The sequence below is a fragment of the Gobio gobio genome (genome assembly GCF_949357685.1).
Source record: "Gobio gobio genome assembly, chromosome: 13".
NCBI lineage: Eukaryota > Metazoa > Chordata > Actinopteri > Cypriniformes > Gobionidae > Gobio > Gobio gobio.
The window spans coordinates 24917501-24939533 of record NC_137106.1 but is presented as its reverse complement, the minus strand read 5'-3'; the positions used below and the strand labels follow the sequence as shown (position 1 = coordinate 24939533).

Here is a 22033-nt window from a genome sequence, read left to right as displayed (position 1 = left end):
AGCATTTAGATCTGTCCTCAGCTTTTGAAGGAGCGAGAAAATCACAAATAACATGTATAAACACCCTCCAAGTGAGTTACTTTAGCAGGAGTCACGTGTGAGTACATTCCCCTTATTGACATCATCCCCATCATTATTAAGGGTTTATGCTTACTCTGAGGTGTGATTTATATAGCTTAACGAATACTACAGGCAGCCTGTCAGTTCACCATAACCTCTGACCTGATCCTAATTTAAAGACTTACCTTGAGCACTGAGTAACAGAAAGTGTAAGATCGTTGTTTAGCTTAGGCTATCTGACCTACTGTAGTGTAGTAATACTGTAATGACTGCAATAAGCTTAAGTGATTTACCAATACATTTTTTTAATCACAAAAAACAAAACAAAACTATAGAGCATATCAATGGCTTTTAAATAAAAAGGAAGACAAATTAAGTTAGTTCTTTATTTGCATAAAATGTAAATACACCCACTGCTAAATTTACACAATACTTTGCATTTCTTGTTTATAAGATAGACACTGTTATCAGGACTCTTAAAAACTTAAAAAATATAAAAAAACAGCTAACATAAGCATTTAAAAATATTATACATAATGCAAAACCTATCAGAACAATCCTCCCAATTATCATAATTATTAGTTTCATTCTGTGTGCTATAGAAAGGGCTGTTTTTAATGCCATATTCTCTCTACAAGAGTGAAACAGCTTCAAAGTCAACCTGTATGTTTACATCTCATTGACAAGCCCTAGTAAATAAACTCAGTGAACTAATCTTCAGGAAATGGCTTGGCTTAGGAAACATGCGTCATAGTGGGTGATATTGTGACTGTAAATACATTTCTAAGACCAGTCCTCAGGATGTCATTGACAGATATGTGTAAATTATGCCTATATGTGGGCTTGATTAAGAATATTACCATTCTGTGTAATTCACAATGTCGCTCAACCAGGGACAACACCCAAGCATGACATCAAATCATAGATTTAAAAATAATTCAAGTAATTTTCACAATCATGTGAATTCAATGTATGACCAACAGTTGGTCATTAATACAGATCTGCTCAACCATTTGTGCAACTGCAGCTAACCTCATAAACAAACACAAACTAATCAGGGTAAACCGGCTACAAAGGCACTTTCCAAATCACTACTGACTAAATTATTGACTAATGCTTCATCTTGCACAGTAAGACCTTGTATGGCTGAAGCTTTTTCATTATGATGTCTTCACAGGCTGCTTGGTGTCACCTGTGTTTTTGATTGGTTGATCCTGTTCATCTTTTTTGATGGCTGCCATGGCAGCATTGGCTGGAGCCAGACGGGCTCTGGCTGGGGATCCTGGACTGTCAACATTAATGGCGGGTTTGGACATCCAGTGAAGGATGCGCGTGGAGGGTCGGTGGTGAATAGTGAGTTGGCGAGAGCTGTATCCGGACATTGCAAAACCCAAAGCACCAAGAACAACAGCGACCCTCGGCACTACAAGATCGTGAGCCCTGTAGGTCACAGTCTGCACAGCTGATGTCTGAAAGAGAGTGCAAATACATGGTTATATTGTGTGATGAACTGACAAACATTAACTTTCAGGTCACATTTTAATTAGGAACACCTCAACCTGCATGACTGAATGATGACTTTTCTTTTGGCTGTGAAATCTTTAAACATGTGAATCATAATTCTATAATGACTGGATTCTAATGAAAAAGGATTGTAAATTTCTCTAATGTAATGACCAATTACATTGCCAATTAAAGGCTTAATTTGAGATAATAGTGATTGAAATCACACTATGTGGAATGTTGTAAAAAATTCTTGAATCATAGAACACAATTCTTCACCATTACATCAACATCCAATCAGCTTTATGTTAAGCACTGCAGTTCTGCCCTAGTTCAGGTGTAAATACACATATTATACATATACAAAATGTTTTATTCCGTTTTGAATTTTTTATCCATAACCTGCACGTCAAGACAGATTATTAAAAGTACCTGCAAGTAGCGGATGTATCCTGAAGTAGAACGTGGGAGACCAAAAAACATGTCAAGTATGTCACTAGGCCTCGGAGCTGTGTTTGTGAGCAGGACTACCTCTTCCTCTGGTTCCTTGTTTCTTTCCTTTCTAACGGAGAGGCTTCACAGAGGATAGAGCTCACTCAGACAGGAGTGCATGTCTATTGTGGTCTTCCTGTGATCATGGCTTATATAGACAGCCGCCATCTGTCTGTCTGTCTCTCAATGAGATTACCAAAAGACACATGCTAGCTATTACGACAGCGGCGACAGTAAGGGATGTGAGGTTTAAGTTGTTGTGAAGGACGACATCCTTGTATAGCTTGGCATGTGTAAAGCCGGAAAGGACTATAAAGTCTACTGACACAGGTCACAGGTGACCCAATTATCAGAACAAACACAAAACGTAACCAAAGAAAGTAATATAGAAATATGACATTTAACAAAATATTTTATTAAAAAAAATATACCAATTAGATGGTGTGATGCCAAACAGTATTTATGCACCAAGAATGTATTACTATAGTACAGACAATGGTACTATAGGTAATTCCATACTAGTCTTTGTAGTCACTATTTAATGAGGCATCAACCTTTCTGAGGGGTCAGAAGTCAAACTCTACCAGAAGACAGTATATTTAAAGTTAATTTACACAACTGTAAGAGTTTCAGGTCAGATTTTTTTTGAAAGAAGTCTCATATGCCTTCCAAGGTTGCATTTATTTGATAAAAATCCAGTAAAAGCAGTAATACTGTGAAATATTATTGCGGTTTAAAATAACTTTTCTATTTGATTCCATTTTAAAATGTAATTTATTCCTGTGATGGCAAAGCTGAATTTTCAGCATAATTTCTCCAGTGTCACATGATCCTTCTGAAATCCTTCTAAATATGCTGAGAAACATTTTTATTGTCATCAGTGTTAAAAATACTTAATATTTCTTAATATATTTATGGAAACATACTTTTTGTTCGATTCTTTGATGAATAGAAAGTTAAAAAGCATTTAACAGCACTTTTTTTTAAATATAAATATTTTGCAACGATGTAAACATTTTAGTTACTTTTGATACATTTTAGGGTAGTGTAGATTCTAGAAACAAAGACAGTAGGTTGTAGCCGTTTCTGCCACCATTTCGTCTCACTTATTCACCTAGTTAAATATCTGTTTGTTGCTACACTGCGAAATCAACCTGTCTGGAGTTTTGCCTCAGGGTAGAGAACATAGTAAACAGGGGATAGCAGAATATTGTCTTTCCCAACACAGTACTATAAACCCTTCACAATGTTTTATCAGTCTGTGAGTTGAGGGCTTCACTGGGGACTGACAAATCTTTTGCTTTATGAGGACCTGTTAAACAAACACAACTCACTCAGAGGCAGATAATTTAGTATGTTTAAATGAAATTGCTTTTCCCAAGTATTTATGACTGGCAGATATTTGCTCCACCTCTTTGCAGGATTGCCTCTCTCATCTTCTGAGTGGATATGATCCATAAACGCAGAATTAAAGCTGCAGTGCGACTTTAGTGTGATGATATGCTGCGTTTAGTGCTAAAACAAGATTATTAGCAATTTTATTTTGTTCATTTAAGCTGCTATAATTCTACCATCACACTTGCTGTGTCGTCCACCCCATATTCCAGCTGGCATAAGAAAACATTTCTCAGACATATTTCTAAACACTGTAAACTAATGGGAAGCAATACAAAAAATAAAAACACTGAGCTAACCCAGATCCATGTGATCCTATAATGGCATCAAAGCCTCTGTTGTGGGTTGCCTTGCGTATCTCAGATAAGCACAAACAGGGCAGTCTAGAGATGCTTGTTTAGCTAAAGTCATCCTTCCTTGACGTCATGGATAAGCCATTGGATCAGTTTAAATGGATCTATGTAGATCATGTAGTGCACTGCACTTAATGCAGGTAGGGATGTCATACAATCACTGGAAACAAGGACACATTGGATTTTTCTCCTTAATAAATATCTTAGCTGCACTAAGACTTATTTTTCTAGTCACACTGATAGTCACGGTGGCTTGTCACATCGATGCCCCAAAGTAGCTCATTAAATGTATGAAGAAGAAGGAAAGAGAGAAAAAAAAATGCCCATGAGGCTCTGTTTTGGGGAAATGAGCAGTCTAGTGCGTAAAAGCTTAAATGTCATGGTCTAAACAGGCTCTGAGATCAATGAGGGGCTGCTGACGTTCTGATGTTAAGGTAATTAGCTGCTAAGAGGCTAAACCTTAGACTCCTCATAATGAGCTGTGGAAGACCAGTGATCCAGCGGTCAATAGTGTTTGTAACGCAGAAACATACTTTCTGGAACAACTCGGAGAATGTATTGGTGCCCTATGATAAAATATTGAGCAGCAGAAAATGTGTACAAATATCGTTTTCATTAGTAATTATTACTGTGAAGGCAAGATAAACTAGAATATATCATTCTGGGCCTTCAAAAGGTATACAAATTGTTGCTGCTGTTTGATCCCGAGTTTCTTGATTTCTTTGAATATAAAACAGCATGACTGAAGAGACATGATGAGATATTACAATCAGAGACCTGCTGGTTATTCACAGTCGTTTTCCTCTTAGGCTCTGAATCTGGGGACGTCATGTCTTCTGCTTTCTCTGTATGGGCAGAATCTCTGTCAGCCAATACTCAATAAGAGCGCATACCACTGAAACCTCATCTGTAAGACAAGAAAGAGAAGGATCACCTAAATGTAATATTTAATCTGTTTATGAGTTTTCTTATGTTGTTTGCTTAGGTATCATGTGTTTATGCTTCCAACCATCTGGATTTGGTTGATATTTTGGCCAGAGATTAAAATCACAAGAGGACCAACCTGGCCCAAAATAAGGGCTAAATAAAAATAAAAATGCACAATTGCACCTGCATGCATCCCCATACAATTTTTTATTATTAGGACATCTGAGGGAAATCACACCAGTAGCAGAGTCAATAACCTGCTGCAACTACTGGTGGAAATAATGGTGTATGGGGGAAAAAAATGGATAATTGTTATGTCCTGTGGTTGTCGTGGAGATGGAGGCTATGTTTAGGAGTCACCATGGACACCTGTGCGGAATGTAATGAGTCCGCTGGGTGCCTGTAGATCCTCATTAAAACACTGATCATCTTATTAAGGTCTAATCCGACTTCACAAACACACATTCATGATAAGTCATGCTAGAAAAAAAACACTATGAGCATATTCAATGTAAACACACCAAATTGTTATTTTTTATGTATATAAAGCCAAAAGTTTCCTAGAAATCACTTTGTATGCTGCGGCTATTTCTTGATCGATACTTTGGCTATGTTGAGAATCAAACACTAGTTTACTACGTACTGAATGTTGCACAATATACGTTGTAAACTGCATAGTGAAAAGCATTATTAAACAATAAAACATTTGAAACAGTAGAAGGTCACATGACCTTCTTAAAGTGAATGGCATTTAGTTAATGTCATGCAAATAAAGACATTATATATATATATAAATATATATATATATATATTTTTTTTATATACACAAATGATACATCATTCAAAAGTTTGGGGTCGGCATTTACTAGATCTAAAATACAAATAAAAACAGTATTATTGTAAAATACATTTTAAAATAACTTGTCTATATTACTATATTTTAAAATGTAATTTATTCCTCTGATGGAAGGTTCACCATTCCTGACCATTACTCCAGTCTTCAGTGTCACATGATCCTTCTGACATCGTTCTAATATGCTGATTTGGTGCTCAAGAATATATATTTATGGGCCAAGCACCGAAGGTGCGGAGGTACCTACTGAAACCATTAGATTTAGCTAGAAACAAAATTCCTTGGCTCAAGACGATTCGATTGCACCCTATGACGTCATTTTCCATCATTAGAATCTTCCTGCCATTTTTAATTAACCGACTAGACGGTTAGTCTGATTTTCACAAAAATGTAACCAGATCATCTTCAGACCATGCTGACAAAAAACCTTGCAATTCAAGTTTATTCGTCAAATAGTTTTTGATAAACGCGCAAACAAATTTTATGTTGCGCTTGCAAAAACACACTTAAGGCTATATCTCTGCAACACTTTATCGTATTCAAACCAAACTTGGTACATGTCATCACAAGCATGACATGAGGCAACATGCAGCGTTTCGGCGCAGCGCCACCTACTGGTCCGGAGATACGAAAAATGCTATTTTTGCTTATAACATCTGAACCGCTTGTCCAAAAATCATAATCCAATTTTACCATATCGGCCATTTTGAATTATGTGCTAAAATGCTGTATTTTATGAAAGCAAGAACGGATTGTTACGAAACTCGGTCTGGGTCATCAACATGCCCTGTAGGAGCCTGAGAAGTTTCGAAACAGCGCCACCTAGTGGATTTTTTTTTCTTCAAACGCTTATAACTTTGGGTGTGATTGACTTATTTTCATGGGAGCAACTTTTTTCGTCTCCTGAATCCTTGCCGAGTCCAACGATACCAGACTTGCCAGGTTTCGCTATATGGTCTGTGCAGCGTTGAAATTTAGCGCTTATAAAACGTTAGCTGATATCGCCGAAACCGCTAGTCCGATTGAGATGAGACCAGCGGCAGAAGTTCGGAAAAATAGGTCGATAGCTAAATGCTAATGCCCAAATGTCAAAATATTGATAGTAAAGGGTAGTAAAATCCAATCAAAGTCAGGTGTCAGTCATTTTTTACGTGTTTTTTCATATAAATGTCTATACCTCCAAAACGAAATGAGAAACTTTCACCAAAATTGACACACACATGTATGGGCTCACTCCGAGGACACACAAAAAATGGTAGGATTGTGCCTCTTGGTGGCGCTATAATAAAACAAAACATGAAATTCCCATAGACTACAATGCATTTTTAAGCCTTTTTGCCTAAAATCATCTCATTGCTGCCGTTTATCTGACACTCCCAGCCATTTTGGCATGTCTTGTCTTCTTATTTGCGCTTGGCCCCGGTATTGCTGCTTGCAGCTATATTTTTTTTATTATTATCAATGTTGAAAACTGTTGTGCTGCTTAATATTTTTTGTGGAAACATACATACTTTGATGAAAATATATATATATATTTTTTTTAATATGTATTTTTTCAACAATGTAAATGTTTTTACCATCACTTTTTATAACTTTAATGCATAATGCATCCATATATATATATATATATATGTGACCCCAAACTTTTGAATGATAGTAGCTTGTGTATTTGTGGGCATTTTTAGTCTTTTGGTAGTGAAATCAAATAATGAGTAAAGACAGACAAGTTAAAGATTGTGACTAATATTACTTTCTCTGAATTGTCTTCTATTGTTCGCAACTCTTACTATAAAACAAATACACACATGCTTGATGTTCAGACATGGCAGGTCCAAGCGCCCTCACTAACCTGCAGGCAATATGCTTGTAGCCCTGAATTCTTGCAGGTGTGATTTTAACTGCTCTTCATTATTCACCAATAGAGCCCTGAGTCCACACAGCCTGGAGATCTCAGCAGGGGGCAGCGTCCTACCAGAGAGACGAGAGAACAGAGCCTCAGCTGCAGTGAGGGAGAGAGAAGGGCCACTTTCTACACAGGAACCTGAAAAGAGTAGCAATATACAACTTGTCTTAATGCCAGATTTATTCAAACGTAAATAATGTACAGTAAAATACAGACTACCATTCAAAAGTTTTATATCGGTAAGATTTTTTTGTTTTTAAAAGAAGTCTCTTCTGCTCAACAAGAATGCATGTCTTTGATCCAAAACACAGCAAAAACAGTAATATTGTGAAATATTTTGTATAATTTAAAATAATGTTTTCTATTTGAATATATTTCAAAATGCAATTTATTCCTGTCATGGAAAAGCTGAATTTTCAGCATCATTACTCCAGTTTTCAGTGTCACACGATCCTTCAGAAATCATTCTAATATGATGATTTGCTGCACAAGAAATTTTTTTATTATCAATGTTGAAAACAGTGTATATTTGTCTGGATTTCAGGATTCTTTGATTAATAGAAAGCTTTTCTAGCATTATAAATGTCTTTACTGTCACTTTTTTGATCAATTGAATGCATCCTTGCTGGATAAAATGGGAGGTCTGAGATGAGGTCTTTGAGCACTTTGAGATGCACGTTTTAAAGGCGCTATATAAAATAAAGATTATTATTATTATTAAAAGTAGAAATTTCTTAAAAAAAAACCTTACTGACACCAAACTTTTTAATGGTAGTATAATGTTAAAAAAGCGTTCTATTTCAGATAAATGCTGTTCTTTTGAACTTTTGATCATATAAATGTAAACTTGGTGACCGTCAAATACATCTTTCAAAAACATTAAAACATCTTAACAACCCCAAATTTTTGATCGATAGTGTATATTTATGCTCAATATAGAAAAATGTGACAAAAGTACAGTAAAATGCTATACCAGAGGACTTGCGATCAGACAGGTAGATCTCCTGTGTGGTACGAAGGAAGTCGAGCACCTCCTCTGAATTTCCATGTCCACTCTGTGTGTATGTGAATTCAACAGCTCTTACATGAGGCACCAGTCCAAGAGCGATGAGTTTCTCTTTGTGACGTTTCTTTTTCATCTTCCTCTTTCTGTTCTTGCTGAGCCGTTCTATGCTCAATGAGCTTCCAGCGTCCCCTTCATCGCTGGGATGTACAGCATCTGTCTTGCCCTGTGCAGTGCCCTCTGCTGGAGGGGTGGATATGGCTGTAGTAATGGGAGACACTTTTTTCTTTCTCCTCCTTTTCCTCTTCTTATGCAACTCATGGTCTTCTGTATCTGAAAGATCCAAAAACAGCTCATTGGTGAGGAGGATTATGGACTTTCTCACAGTATTAGTATTATTACAAAGGGGTTTTAATTCCGACAAGCATCAGGCTCCATTCTCTGGAGAAAGAGGTTTAAAGTGGCTGATTTGTCATGAACAGATTTAAATAAATATACTATAACAACCGAATGACATCAGTTACAGCATCATTACATTTATGGTCTTGGTAGACTCTTTCCTAAAAGAAATGTGCACATGCTATATAAGAGGCAATTACCAGATAGTGCACACACACCTCCACCCTTTCAGTAGTTTTCTTCAGGATTTTAGAGCTCCTTATGACTATACAAACACACTGAGTTGTGCTGAGCTATTGATTTTTTTCATCTGTATTCAGAGCAGAGAAACTGACCGCACATCTGAGTGACACACCGCAGGAAGCAAAGATTCAGCTCATCAGCATACAGCTCATACAATGAGACCGGTTTGCAATAAAGGAGGGATGAGGAAAGGCCTCAGTAACATGGACAGTATGAGTGTGTATGTGTGTGTGTAAAAGTTATTGCAGCTCTGCAGGTCTATTCAGATCAATAGCAACAAAAAGACAGTAGGAGGAGGAAATCTACAGAGCTTTTTAGTGAAGGAAGGGAGAGGTACAATATGCACACTAAGCCAAACCACAATACGGCACTTGAACAACAGACTCATGATGGTGGGATGAGTAATATGTAATAAAAGATGCAACAATGTCACCTCCTAACGCACACAGTTTCAGAAAATATCATGTTAATTTTGAGTACCTACAGAGTAGTTTTGCATCCTTCATATCTCAAAAAAGTCTTTAGTTTTATTAGATTTATAAAAGACAGATAAGCTGTACCGACTCTTTCTGTAAACAGCCAAACTCGTGGAGGAGTGCAGTGGGCGGAGCTAAAGAGAGACACACGCACGCATGCGCACACACATGCGCACGTGCCAGTTGCCAACAAAACACAGACATTTAATGCAGACTCGTAGACTCGTGACCGGGACCAAAAAACTAAAAACAAAGCACTGCCGACAGCTCCCGTAACCCGAACGAAGCACATTGATGGGCGCGGTCTTCCTGGATTAGTGCCCATACAAGGAATTCCACCCATTTTGACGCAATACATGGCCATACTTGAAAAAAAAAAACTTTCCAAAACTTTTGTGTATTTGGCACAGAAATACTCAATTTTTTTACATTTTGGCCATGCTTAGCATGGGCATCCAACTCTTTGTAAATAACAATGTAAATAAGTCAGAATGCATGAAATAGCATTAGACCCCCCCCCCCCCCCCTTAAATATTTTGGGTGTCATTAAAATTCAATGTAATACCGTACAAGTATCCAAAAAATATGTTACAACAGACCCTCATTTTTTTTAAACCCTTGATTTGGCTTGTCCAGCCTATATAAATACAACAGGAAGCAGGAAAAAGCATGCATCAAATGGACCACAATGAAATATCACAAATGATAAGGGAAAATCAAATATCACTCTGATTCCTTTCGGTGGAAAATATGAAAAATACAAACCGTTTTTCTGATGAATAAGGATGTTATTTTTGAGGGGGTTTTTTTTATCCTGGGTGCTGTGGCTAATATGCTCCACTAAATCGAATGATTTAACCCTTTGGATCCACAACAGGAGTTGCAAAATTAAAATAAAAAATAATTCAAAAGTAAAATATCAAACAGGATATCAAGATACAGACAGGCTAATATAATCTGCAGTGACTAATAATTAGTCAGGATCATTTGCGGGGATTACTGGATCAAAATAACTATTGGTATCCATTTCCTACTGAAAAAAAGAAAAGAGACGATGTTCTTAACCTAAGAGGTCTGTCATTAATCAGGTTGAACACGGTTGTCACTTACTCACCGGCTGGGCTGTTCTCAGAGTCAGTGGAATCTGGATTGGACACAGTGACAGAATCATCCCCACTAGTGATCAGATAGCCTTCAGGAGGAGGAAGTACAGTGTAGAGCTTTTTGCCTTGTACAGCTGTACTTTTCTCATTACCTAAGAAAGGGAGAGAAAGAAAGGGTGAATGAACAGTCAAATCCCCTGTTAGTGCCCCATTATGCTTTTTCGGATATTACAGCCCCTGACAAAAATTATGGAATCACCGCACTAAGAGGATGTTCACCCAGCCTTTTGTACTATATAGCAAACAAACAAAATCAATAGCTTAACATTCTGTTCAATAGCTTAACATTCTGGCTTCATGAAACAACATACTTGTCACTGATACTTTATATATTAATGGTATGTATTTTTCCAGATCAAGAAGAGGAAAAAAGTATGAAATCATCAAGAAAAAAATAAAAATCACAATTAGTACTTTGTTGCTCCTCCTCTGGCTTTTATGACAGCCTGAATCCTTTGAGGCAAGGACTTCACTAATGAAAAACAATGTTCCCCATCAATCTGGTTCCAACTTTCTCGAATAGCAGTTGACAGATCAGCTTTGCAGGATGGAGCCTTATCATGGACTAGTTTTTTTAATTTCCACCATAAATTTTCAATTGGATTGAGATCCGGACTGTTTGCTGGCCATGTCATTGAGTTGATATGCCTTTCCTGAAGAAAAGCTTTAAAACTCTTTGCTCTGTGACAAGATGCATTGTCATCCTGAAAAATGACTTCACCATCAACAAAGTCATTTTCTATGGATGGAATGAGAAAAGTGTCCACAATTTCAATGTACACTTGTGCATTGACCATTGAGGTAATGATTGCCATCTCCCCTGGTCCTTTACCTGTCATGCAACCCCATATCATAAATGAGTAGGGTTGGGAACCGAGAACCGGTTCTTATGCAGAACCGAAACTGATTTTTGAAAAATACCAGAACCGCGCGAAATTCCTAAGTTTCGGTTCCGAAAACGGTTCTGGTGCAATGTGTGTGCGAAGCGCTGGAAGCGTATCCTTTAATAGCGAGTGACAGCCAGTGTTGCCAAGTCCGTGGTTTTCCCGCTTTCCACTGTTGCCGCGGGCTGTGTTTCATGTCCGCGGGTTGAAGCGATTGTGCAATTGTGCGTGTTTTGTTGTGAAAACCTGGCAACCCTGGCTCACCTCATCATGAATATTAATTACGTTGCCTGCCTCTTCCAGGAGTGCAACGCAGTTCAGCCTGAAAGCCCTCGCGCATCACATTCACGGTTTTGCGTCAGATATTTTCTCGTTGACCACCAGCATGGCAAAGAGAAAGTCACAAGTATGGATTCATTTCCAAAGAATGAATGATAATGAACAGGGCCGTGCAGAGAGTTCGTCAGGGGCAGGGGCTCAAATGTAAAAAAGGGGCAATATGTAAATATATATATATATATATATATATATATATATATATATATATATATATATATATATATATATATATATATATATACTTATATATATATATATATATATATATATATATATATATATATATATATATATATATATATATATATATATATATATATATATATATATATATATATACACACACACATATATATATATACACACACATATATATAATATATATATATATATATGTATATGTGTATATATATATATATATATATATATATATATATATATATATATATATATATATATATATATATATATATATATATATATATATATATATATATATATCCTTACGCTCATCAAGCCTGCATTTATTTAATCAAAAATACAGAAAAAACAGTAGCCTAATATTGTGAAATATTATTACATTGTGTTCTTTTTAACTTTTTATTAATCAAAGAATCTTTAAAAGAGTATCACAGTTTCCATCATTGACATTAAATCCTCATATTAGAATGATTTCTGAATGACCATGTGACACTGAAGAGTGGAGTAATGATGCTGAAAATACAGCTGTGATCACAGGAATAAATTATATTTTAAATTATTTTAAAATAGAAAACCATTATTTAATATATTTCGCAATATTGCTGTTTTTTATCAAATAAATGCAGGCTTGATAAACATAAGAGACTTATTTCATAATGCTGCATAATATTCAAAAATGGTAATATAATAAAGTCCTTTCATGTAACCATTTCGCCACACTTCACTTAATAGGCCTGTAGGTGCCGGTGGCACTTGGGTTTTGTTAACTTTGATAGTTTCATGAAATAGTAAATGATGTATCAATATAGGCTACATAAACACAAGTGAATTTAACACTACTTACCATTAATGCGACTTTTGCTGATGTGGTTTTGTGCAGGGATTTGTTTGTTGTCTGTTAAAATCCATTTTGTCAGTGATGCAATTTATAAAATGAGCCAAACCGCAGGAAATTGTTCCACAAACGTTAGTTCGTCTGTCCATGTAATTTTCAGCCGATTTATGAATAAGAACAGAAAATTACCGCTTCACATCGCCCAATGGAATTTGAACTTGCTTTGCCAGATCACGATTGGTTGGTGTATATACATGACAAACGGGCATTGGTGAATTGTGTAATACTTTAAAATAAATAGCTCATATATAGCTTTGTAATTAAATCAACACATTAGCTCTGATTATGGATGAAAAAAAAAATATTGGTTTACTTTTTTCCCGTGAGGCCACACACTCTCTGAAAGGACCATATTTGGCTCGAGAGCCGCTTCCGAACAGTGGAAAATCAGCTGTCAATCAAAACGCACGCAACCCATAGCAACGCGTTAAGGCAACGCCTCAACAGAAATTGTCCGACTTTTGAGCCGTTCGTTACTATTGTATGCATTGTCATGTTATAATAATCACATTTATTTAGTTTTATTGACCACAATATTATCATTGATATTTGTCTGAGAGGGGCACTTTTGATTCATTTTGAAAAAGGGCAGGGGCTCGAGCACCCAAAGCCCCCCCCTCTGCACGTGCCTGATAATGAAGCAAAATGTAACACATGTGAAGAGTTAATAACATGCAAAGGAGGCTGCACTAGCAATTTGACAAAACATTTGCTACAGCACAGAGTCAACCTCAGCCTCAGGGCTTATACCAGATTTATAGTGAAAGACCTATATATATATCAACCGTTGAGTCACCATGGTTTAGGTAAGCGTTTCGGCACAATTACCTTTGTAATGCTGAATTGCAATTTATTATTTACAAGTTCACTGAATAACTGAATTACTATTAAATTAATATACAACTAATTAATAAATATAACTAATAAATATAATTTATAACTTGGTTTTATTCAGAGACAGAGAGATAAAATGTAATAAGACAATTTCAGAGGTGTTCATTTGAAAAAAATGTGTTGCAAGAATGGCTTAATTAATACTGTAATATATGTACAGTACAGGACTTTTTTGACATTGCCAACCTGTAAATTAATTTTAGAGAAAGTATAAACACAAAATGGATTGTTTGAGTTGCGTATTGTGCCTTTTTCCTTTACCACTATTTGTTTAATAATTTTAATGGAACCGGAATCGGAACCGGAATCGTTAGGCGGAACCGGAACCGGAACCGGAAAATTTCTCACGATTCCCAACCCTATAAATGAGTTGGGAAATTTGGTTGTTTTCTTCAGGCAGTCATCTTTATATGTTTCATTAGAACGGCGCCAGACAAAAGTTTCAGCATCATCTCTTTGACCAATGCAGATTCGTGATTCATCACTGAATATCACTTTCATCCAATCATCCACACTCGATGATTGCTTCTCCTTAGCCCACTGTAACCTTGTTTTCTTCTGTTTTGGTGTTAGTGCTGGTTTTCGTTTGGCTTTTCTATAAGTAAATCCCATTTCATTCAGCCGGTTTCTTACAGTTCTGTCACAAACATTGACTCCTGTTTCCGCCCATTTGTATTTTCAAGGAGTATTGCTTTGAGTTTTCTATCCTGACGATTTGACGTCTTCCTTGGTCTGCCTGTATGTTTCCCTTTTATAACCTTCCCATTTATTTTATATTTGCACCAAATCTTAGACGCAGCTGACTGGGAGCAACTAACTTCTTTGGCCACACTCCATGTTGGAATTCCTTGCTGAAGGAGTTTTAGGCCCCGTTTACATGTACATGGTTATTTTGAAAAACGTAGACATTTCCCTTCATTTGCGCCCTTCGCTTACACGCAAACGGAGAAATCGCCTCTGAAAACGAGTCTTTCTAAAAACTTTGTTTGCACGTTTGTATGTAAACTGAGACAAACGGGTGTTTAGGCAGCCAACGTCACATTATGTGCCAGAGCTCGCACCCACGTCAAAAGTGCGACCTATGTTTACATGTGATCATGGAAGCGTTCAAAGGAGCAGTCGCATTTATGTTGGTGCAAGCTCTTCTCATGTGTTTGCATTTGCAAATACAGCTGCTCCATTATGTCGAGGAGCAGAGATGAATGAGTGCTCGGAGGTCAGCAATTTTGCAACAACTTCTCCCTCCAACACGAAGAATCAGTCCGCGTCACCGCCAGCGCCGCCGGTTTTTGGGATTCTGATTGGCTTACGTGGGCTTGAGCTTCTCGTTACACCGCCACCTACAGGTTTGGCATGCTCTTGATGGCATAAATACACGGGTACGTGTAAATGAACACTTTTCTGAAAACTGACATGTGTGCACGATGTTATTTTTGAAACCGGAGGAGAGGTTGAAATGTCCGTTTATGAAAATAGCCGCCCACGTGTAAACGTAGCCTTATAATCCTTTCCATTGTTTCAACTGACAACTCTCTCGTTGGGGCCATGTTTTCTTTCAATAACAGCTTGTTAAGGTGCATAAGCGCTCCCTTTTAACTGCTGACTAATTAGCATTTTTAGACTTGCCCTGGTATTTGTTTTAGAAATGGAAATTAAAAGATGATTCCATACTTTTTTCCTCTACTTGATCTAGAAAAATATATAATATATATTAATATATAAAGGGTCATATCTGTGATTTGTTTGTTTGCTATGAAGTAAAAAAGCTGGGTGAACATCCTCTAATGCCGAGTTCAGACTGCACGATTTTCAAACTCGTCGCATCACTGCTCTTTTCACACTGCATGACTATCTGGGCCAGCATTCAGTTGCTGCTGTGTTCACACTGCACGATGGATCGGCAACAGGGGGTTTCACACTGCATGACTGTAAAAGAGGAAGAATCGCCGACAGCTCTGTCCCGTCCGCAAACTACGTTTCATAACAAAACACGCAAGAAGTGAGAAGGAAACAATGCAAGATCACACAAGCGTCAGACTGGATTTCTCGCGCGAGACTGAAATTGTAATTAAAAATAGACTGCAGTTCAGAAACTTGCGGTCCAAATTGTCTGTGCGCTGATTTGCAGCAAAAAGGAGAAAAAGAAAAAAGATTATGGAGGAGGAAATGGTTGGGGAGACAAAGGGAGCAAGGATTGTGTTCTGCAAAGAGAGTTTGAGGTAAATAAATGCGTTTTGCAATGTGCTACTGTTGTGGCTGGTCAAGCAAATGTTTGTGCTTTGTTTCTGTTTGATAGAATTGTAAATATATCTATTAAAATACTGATATTATGGTCTATAACTCCTCCCCAAACCTCCCGCTGCCCTGTATCTCGCTCTCTCATTGGCTGTCGGTCATCGCCAATGTATTTTTCAGTCAGAACACATTTCAAACAGCAAGAGTTTGAATTGCCAACAGGTCCAGATATTTAGCATGCCAAATACCTTTTGGGGGTGTCGGCGACTCATCTGCGATTCTCTCTGATCGCATCTTTAGTAATTCACTCTGCGTGATTGTCACTCACGTGCACGAGCACCGATTTGCCTATGATTTCGGGCATTTGTTGGCGATTTCGCAAAACCTGTTGGGCAGTCTGAACTCAGCATAAGTGTGGTTATTCCATCATTTTTGCCAGGGGTTGTATTACCTTTCATTGTAGTGTATTGTATATAGCTATTTTTGAATGTAAACCGTCTGCAACGTTTCAAAGATTAAAGTACATGAGAAATGGAGTTCTTGTCTCCCAAAAGAACCGGTTCTAAACTGCCTGAAACAAGTCATCAGTAATTCCAGTCTTATTTCCTGCACAAACCTATGTAGGTTTATAAAAAATGTGCATAATTCCAGCCTATGGTCTTCATTGGCTGCCTGCCAATAACATCTACTTTGACCCATTCTCAAACACTGCAGTTGTAGCTGAGGCCTGGAAGAGTTTGGTTTGTGTTTTCGTCATGTTTTCTGCGCTGCGAAAGCAAATCCACTTTGCATGCACTTCCAAAGATGAGGACTCAGGCTTGAATAGATACGGTAAAAAAAAATCCATTGTTGCTGTTTATATCATTGTGTATACAAGTGCTGAGTAAGCTTCCGGAGCTGAAATTCAGATATAGTAATGGCCATTTTGTTTCCGTCACGTGCTGTAAGCGGTCGCCCAATCTCAATATATTGGGCCATATGACCAATCAGAGCAGAGTTGGGTCTTGAAAAAGGAGTGGCTTCAGATTTCCGGCACCGTGATGCTGCAATGTATATGATCAGAAATTAAAGTGTTTTTTGACCTTGGATGCATGTAAATCTATTGAAGGAGACCTCCAAAACAAAATTAGGAACCTTTAAAATAGCATAATAGGGGCACTTTAAAACTTTAAAGGATTTGTTCATTTTAAAATGAAAATTACCCCATGATTTACTCATCCTCAAGATATCCAAGGTGTATATGACTTTCTTCTTTCTGATGAACACAATCAGAGATATATTGATAAATATCCTGATGTTACCAAGCTTTATGATGGCAGTGAACGGGGCTCACGAGTTTGAAGCTCAAAAAAGTGCATTCATCCATCATAAACATACTCCATGGCTCCAGGGGGTTAATAAAGGTCTTCTTAAGTGAATCGATGCATTTGTTTAAGAAAAATATCCATATTTAACACGTTATAAAGTAAAATATCTAGCTTCTGCCAGACTTGTGAGCCCCATTCACTGCCATTATAAAGCTTGGAAACATTGGGATATGTATTAAAATAACTCTGATTGCGTTATTCAGAAAGAAGGAAGTCATATACACCTAGAATGGCTTGAGGGTGAGAAAATCATGGGGTAATTTTAATTTTAAAGTGAACTAATCCTTTGATGACTTAAGCATGAAACAAACTCCAACCTGACTTTTTGGGTGGGATGGACGGCGGTCTTTCTACAGGTGCTAGTGAGCTCTGCTCCTGGGCAATAGGCTGCAGCACACTCTGCTCTTGGGATGCAGGATACAATCTTTGCAGGACCTTGGACTGGAATACTAATACACACACACACACACACACACACACACACACACACACAACAATGTGTCAACATTAAAACACGTGCAGAGCACAAGGTTCTGTAGAACGTAGTCACTGTCATACATTTTTTTTCAATGATCTCTTCTTACCTTCTTTTCTGACAGACATATCAGCGGCTGAGAATCAGCATGAACTTTTTTCCTCAATCGTAAACAAAATTGCACTCCATTACACTTTTCTGATGTAAACAGTGGATGGGTTAGTGGATGATAAGGCGCAAATCAAGTTAACCAAATTTGTTTAGACTATTTTAGCAATTTAATACGAATCCAGAATTTAACATGCAGCGCATATATAAAATAAGCTGTAAAATCGCACATTTATGTCATAAAACTGCAAAGAAAATACCCTCATGCTCCTTCTCCCCGTATTTCCGACCTCATCATGATGGCGTCTGAGCGTGCAGCGTCCTGAACTGCGCCATCCAGCGGCGTGGACAAGCGCTACATCACCTCAAGGGGGGACCGCCGCATCTTCACCCGCGGGGCGGCGAGCGGCGACTGCTAACCACACTAAAACTTCGTTGCCATCCTCACCATGTAGACGCAAGCTCAAGGAATACCTATAATGTCAGCGTGGAAGAAGGTAGGCTACGTTCAGCATTTTCTGCATGCTTGTTTCTTAAAACGCGCGGAAGAAAACAAAAAAAGTCTACACTACTCTCACGAGCTTGTGTGCGGCGGCGCGCGGGATGCAGAGCTCAGCATTACATCACTTACCTGCCGAGAGAAGGCGTGACATTTTCACCTGTCGGATTGAACAAATATTTTTCTGATCTAGGTTTGTCATCAATTTAATTGAGCCCTTTTAACCCCAAACTACCCAAGTTCGCTCAGAGTTTTCATTCCTGAAAATTGATCATGACAACTTTTTTACTTTTTCTGTGTATAGCCCACCTGGGTGTAGGTCAACTGGAGTGCAACTTTTAAAACTGCTCATTATCCACATTCTTATTATACGTGCAAACTTAAATATGCATACCTCAAAGAACATTTTCTAGTGTTGACTGATATGTAAACATGCACTAATATGCACTTTATAGTCACCCAATATTAGGTTACAGCCATCTATAAAGGTACACTTTTGAGGATCTGTAATGGATACAAGTAGCTACATTAAATACTACTAATCTGCATATTCAGGGCAACAGCGTGACATCCCCATCGACAAGATCAAATTTTAAATACACCCTCCCCTGGTTTCACAGACAAGGCTTAAGCTAGTCCCAGACTAAAATGAGCTGTTTTAACTGAAAGCAACTTGCTTTGATATATCTTAAAATATGTCAGTGCCATTGTTTTGTCTCAAGATGCACACCAGTAATATTTTTTTGTTGTTGTTGTAAGGCATGATTATAAAAGCTGCTTAAATGTCCTATTTAAACTAAGGCCTAGTACTGACTTAGTCTAAGCCCTGTCTGTGAAACCAGGCCTAAGAATTTAATATAATCTTTTGTAAATCTCAAAATGAATATCCCTTTTTAAAACAGTACATATTTTGTGATACCTAAATGCACTTGTAGGATTCAAAACAGTTGATTTTAGTTTTTATATATATTTTTTTACACAAAATAGTGTAGAATTTAATTATTGGCCATTTATCAGTTAAAGTCCATAATATAGGCTAATAATTCACTATCAGGACATCCCTATTTCAAAGGGAAATTTGTCATGCCCCTCATGTCATTCAAACCTCAGTCCAGTTAAGAAGTAAAATTATGCTGTTGGGATAATAGTGGAAGGCTGTGTCTGTGTAGATTTTGCTGGAAAATCGTTAGGATTGAAAGAGCGCAAAGAGTGCAAATGTGTGTGTGTCTGACTGCCGCTGCGGTAGAGCAAATTTGACAAAATATGCATCCATTATCTAAGCTGTTCTCTAAAATGACTCTAAGATGCCCATTTTAAACATATTACATAAGTCAGCAGCAGATGCAGTACAAAGCTTCCCAGATGCAGCTGTCTGTCAATGTAAGTGTAGGGTGCAGCATTCATTTTCAGTTTCAAACACCAGCTCTACAGAAATAACTCAGACGGTCAGAATCAGCCTTCTCTGTATCTTGCACTTATGCTGACACAGACAGACAGCACATTTAACTGAGGATCTGAAAGGTTCCGTGGCCCATGCTGAGAGTTTATTAAAGCTTCTTATATTGCTGCTTTACCTGTAAATATCTTTAAAAATAATTTATTCAGTTCAGTGACCTCAGAATAGGCTGTAGACAGGTGTGGAATTTACTTATGCAATCAGTGATTCAATTTGTATGAGCGAATAATTGCTATAGTCTAATATTAGTATTTGTATTATTTTTTGGCATTATAGTTTAAAGGTTCAGTCCAATATTGGAAGCAGATAATGTTAGGTCATTTTTTCCAATTATATGTTGTTTTTCTCTGTCGGCTTTCAAAAGTGAAGTCCGAAAACCTAGGCAGCTGACTCATTGCCTCGCTGCCTTATCAGACAATGACTTGTAAGGCAGCATTTGTGCAATGAAGGCACCTCACGAAACTAATTTCGGAGAGACTACTGAGGCAGCGTAACAGTTTAATGATCTACAGCAAAATATAGAGAGAGCTTTGGTGAGAACTAAGCAAATATTTAATTACTACATTAGTAATTTCTCGCTAGAAATGACATCAGAAGTGGAAAATGTTGGTAAAAACATACATTACACACAAACTGACCAGCAAACGCAACTTTTGGACGCCATCTTTTTTCCCCAGCTCAACTGTCGCAGAATGTAACGCACAGGATTGTGGGATATCAAAGGCAGCGAAGGATACATATGCTGCCTTCAAAACTTTATCAGATGAAGGTATCTCAGGAGACAGGAAGCTAACATTAGATTCGGACGTGCCTTGATGCCTTCCGACCTTGAAATGTGTCCTCCGAAGGCAGCATTTTCCAGGTTTCGGAGCCCTTATGAGTGAGTCATTGAATCATTCATTCAAACCAATTTAAAAAAAAGTAGCCCAATTAATTTGATATTTTTCAAATAATGTGCAGTTAACATTTTGTCGGAACCTCTAGCAAATAACATGTTACGAGAATCATGGGAGAATCATGATCTGTATTTTAACCTAAATATTTTGATTCTTAGTTTATCCAGAATCATGCAGCTCTACTATATATTTATAATTCTAGATCAGAGTGTAATGTGTTTAATCAAAAGAAAAAAATGACAACTAGTAGTAACAGCTAAGTATTTATAGTAAGGGATATAATATAAAACAAATTGTCATTATTAAGTGACTCTTTGGAATGCTTAATTCTGTTCGGTTGATCAGAACTTTCTGTGAAAAGATTTTTTTGTATAATGATGATGAGCGGTAAACTAGATATTTAACCATACTACAATGGTGCATCCCTACTAGTCAAGTATGGTGTGGATCATGATGCAGGTTTCTCTATCGTTCTTTCCCCATAAATAGTAGAAGTGGGGCCTTTTGAATAAAACACTCCATGGGATTGCCTTTATTTTTAGCTCATATCTGGTATACCATAATGCGTGATATGACAGGAGAACTCATGGACATCAAGCCACAAGATGCTTTTCGTGTCTCGCATGTGAGCTTACGTCATCAGCTTGAATGGTAGCTAGTTACTTTGATTCCATTCATAATGAGGCATGTGTTAGTGCTTCTATGGAAGCTCTGCTGCATGCCAAGATAAGTACAGGAAATGATGAGAGGATGGCACAAAAAATTAATGACTGAAAAAACGAAGGAATTAATGAGGTTGTGTCAGTAGTTTGCTAGTTTAACCTTTTAAGACCTGAAGGCATTTTTTAGAGTTAAAAAAATGACTGGACATTGGACACTGGAAACTGCTGATAAAAGACAAAAAAAAGTGTGCTCAACGGAAATTGTACATATCTTTTTTATTTGACATGTAATAACTCGGATGGGAATCGTCGGTGGTACACTTTGGGTTTATAGGGTTAAATGTAGTCTTCA

General features: G+C 37.4%; 1 protein-coding gene across 3 annotated transcripts; it reads right to left on the bottom strand.

Annotated features, from left to right (window-relative positions):
* Positions 1 to 1394: 1394 nt before the first annotated feature.
* Positions 1395 to 18476, bottom strand: erich1 (glutamate rich 1). 3 transcript variants are annotated; one of them, XR_013817755.1, is made up of 7 exons: positions 18170 to 18469; positions 17903 to 18034; positions 10722 to 10862; positions 8460 to 8822; positions 7433 to 7624; positions 4581 to 4710; positions 1395 to 1529 (listed from the first exon to the last, which is right to left on the bottom strand). XR_013817755.1 is itself a non-coding variant. In XM_079833051.1 (7 exons), exons 2-7 carry the CDS (start codon positions 18186 to 18188, stop codon positions 4631 to 4633), a joined length of 927 nt encoding a protein of 308 aa, XP_079689177.1. In that variant the 5' UTR covers positions 18189 to 18258; positions 18429 to 18476; the 3' UTR covers positions 2451 to 4630. The 3 variants fall into 3 exon arrangements, 2 of the variants coding, with proteins under 2 accessions (XP_079689177.1, XP_079689176.1); XM_079833051.1 differs by lacking the exon at positions 1395 to 1529 and having other exon boundaries at positions 2451 to 4710; positions 18170 to 18258; positions 18429 to 18476; XM_079833050.1 differs by lacking the exon at positions 1395 to 1529 and having other exon boundaries at positions 2451 to 4710; positions 18170 to 18476.
* Positions 18477 to 22033: the final 3557 nt, after the last annotated feature.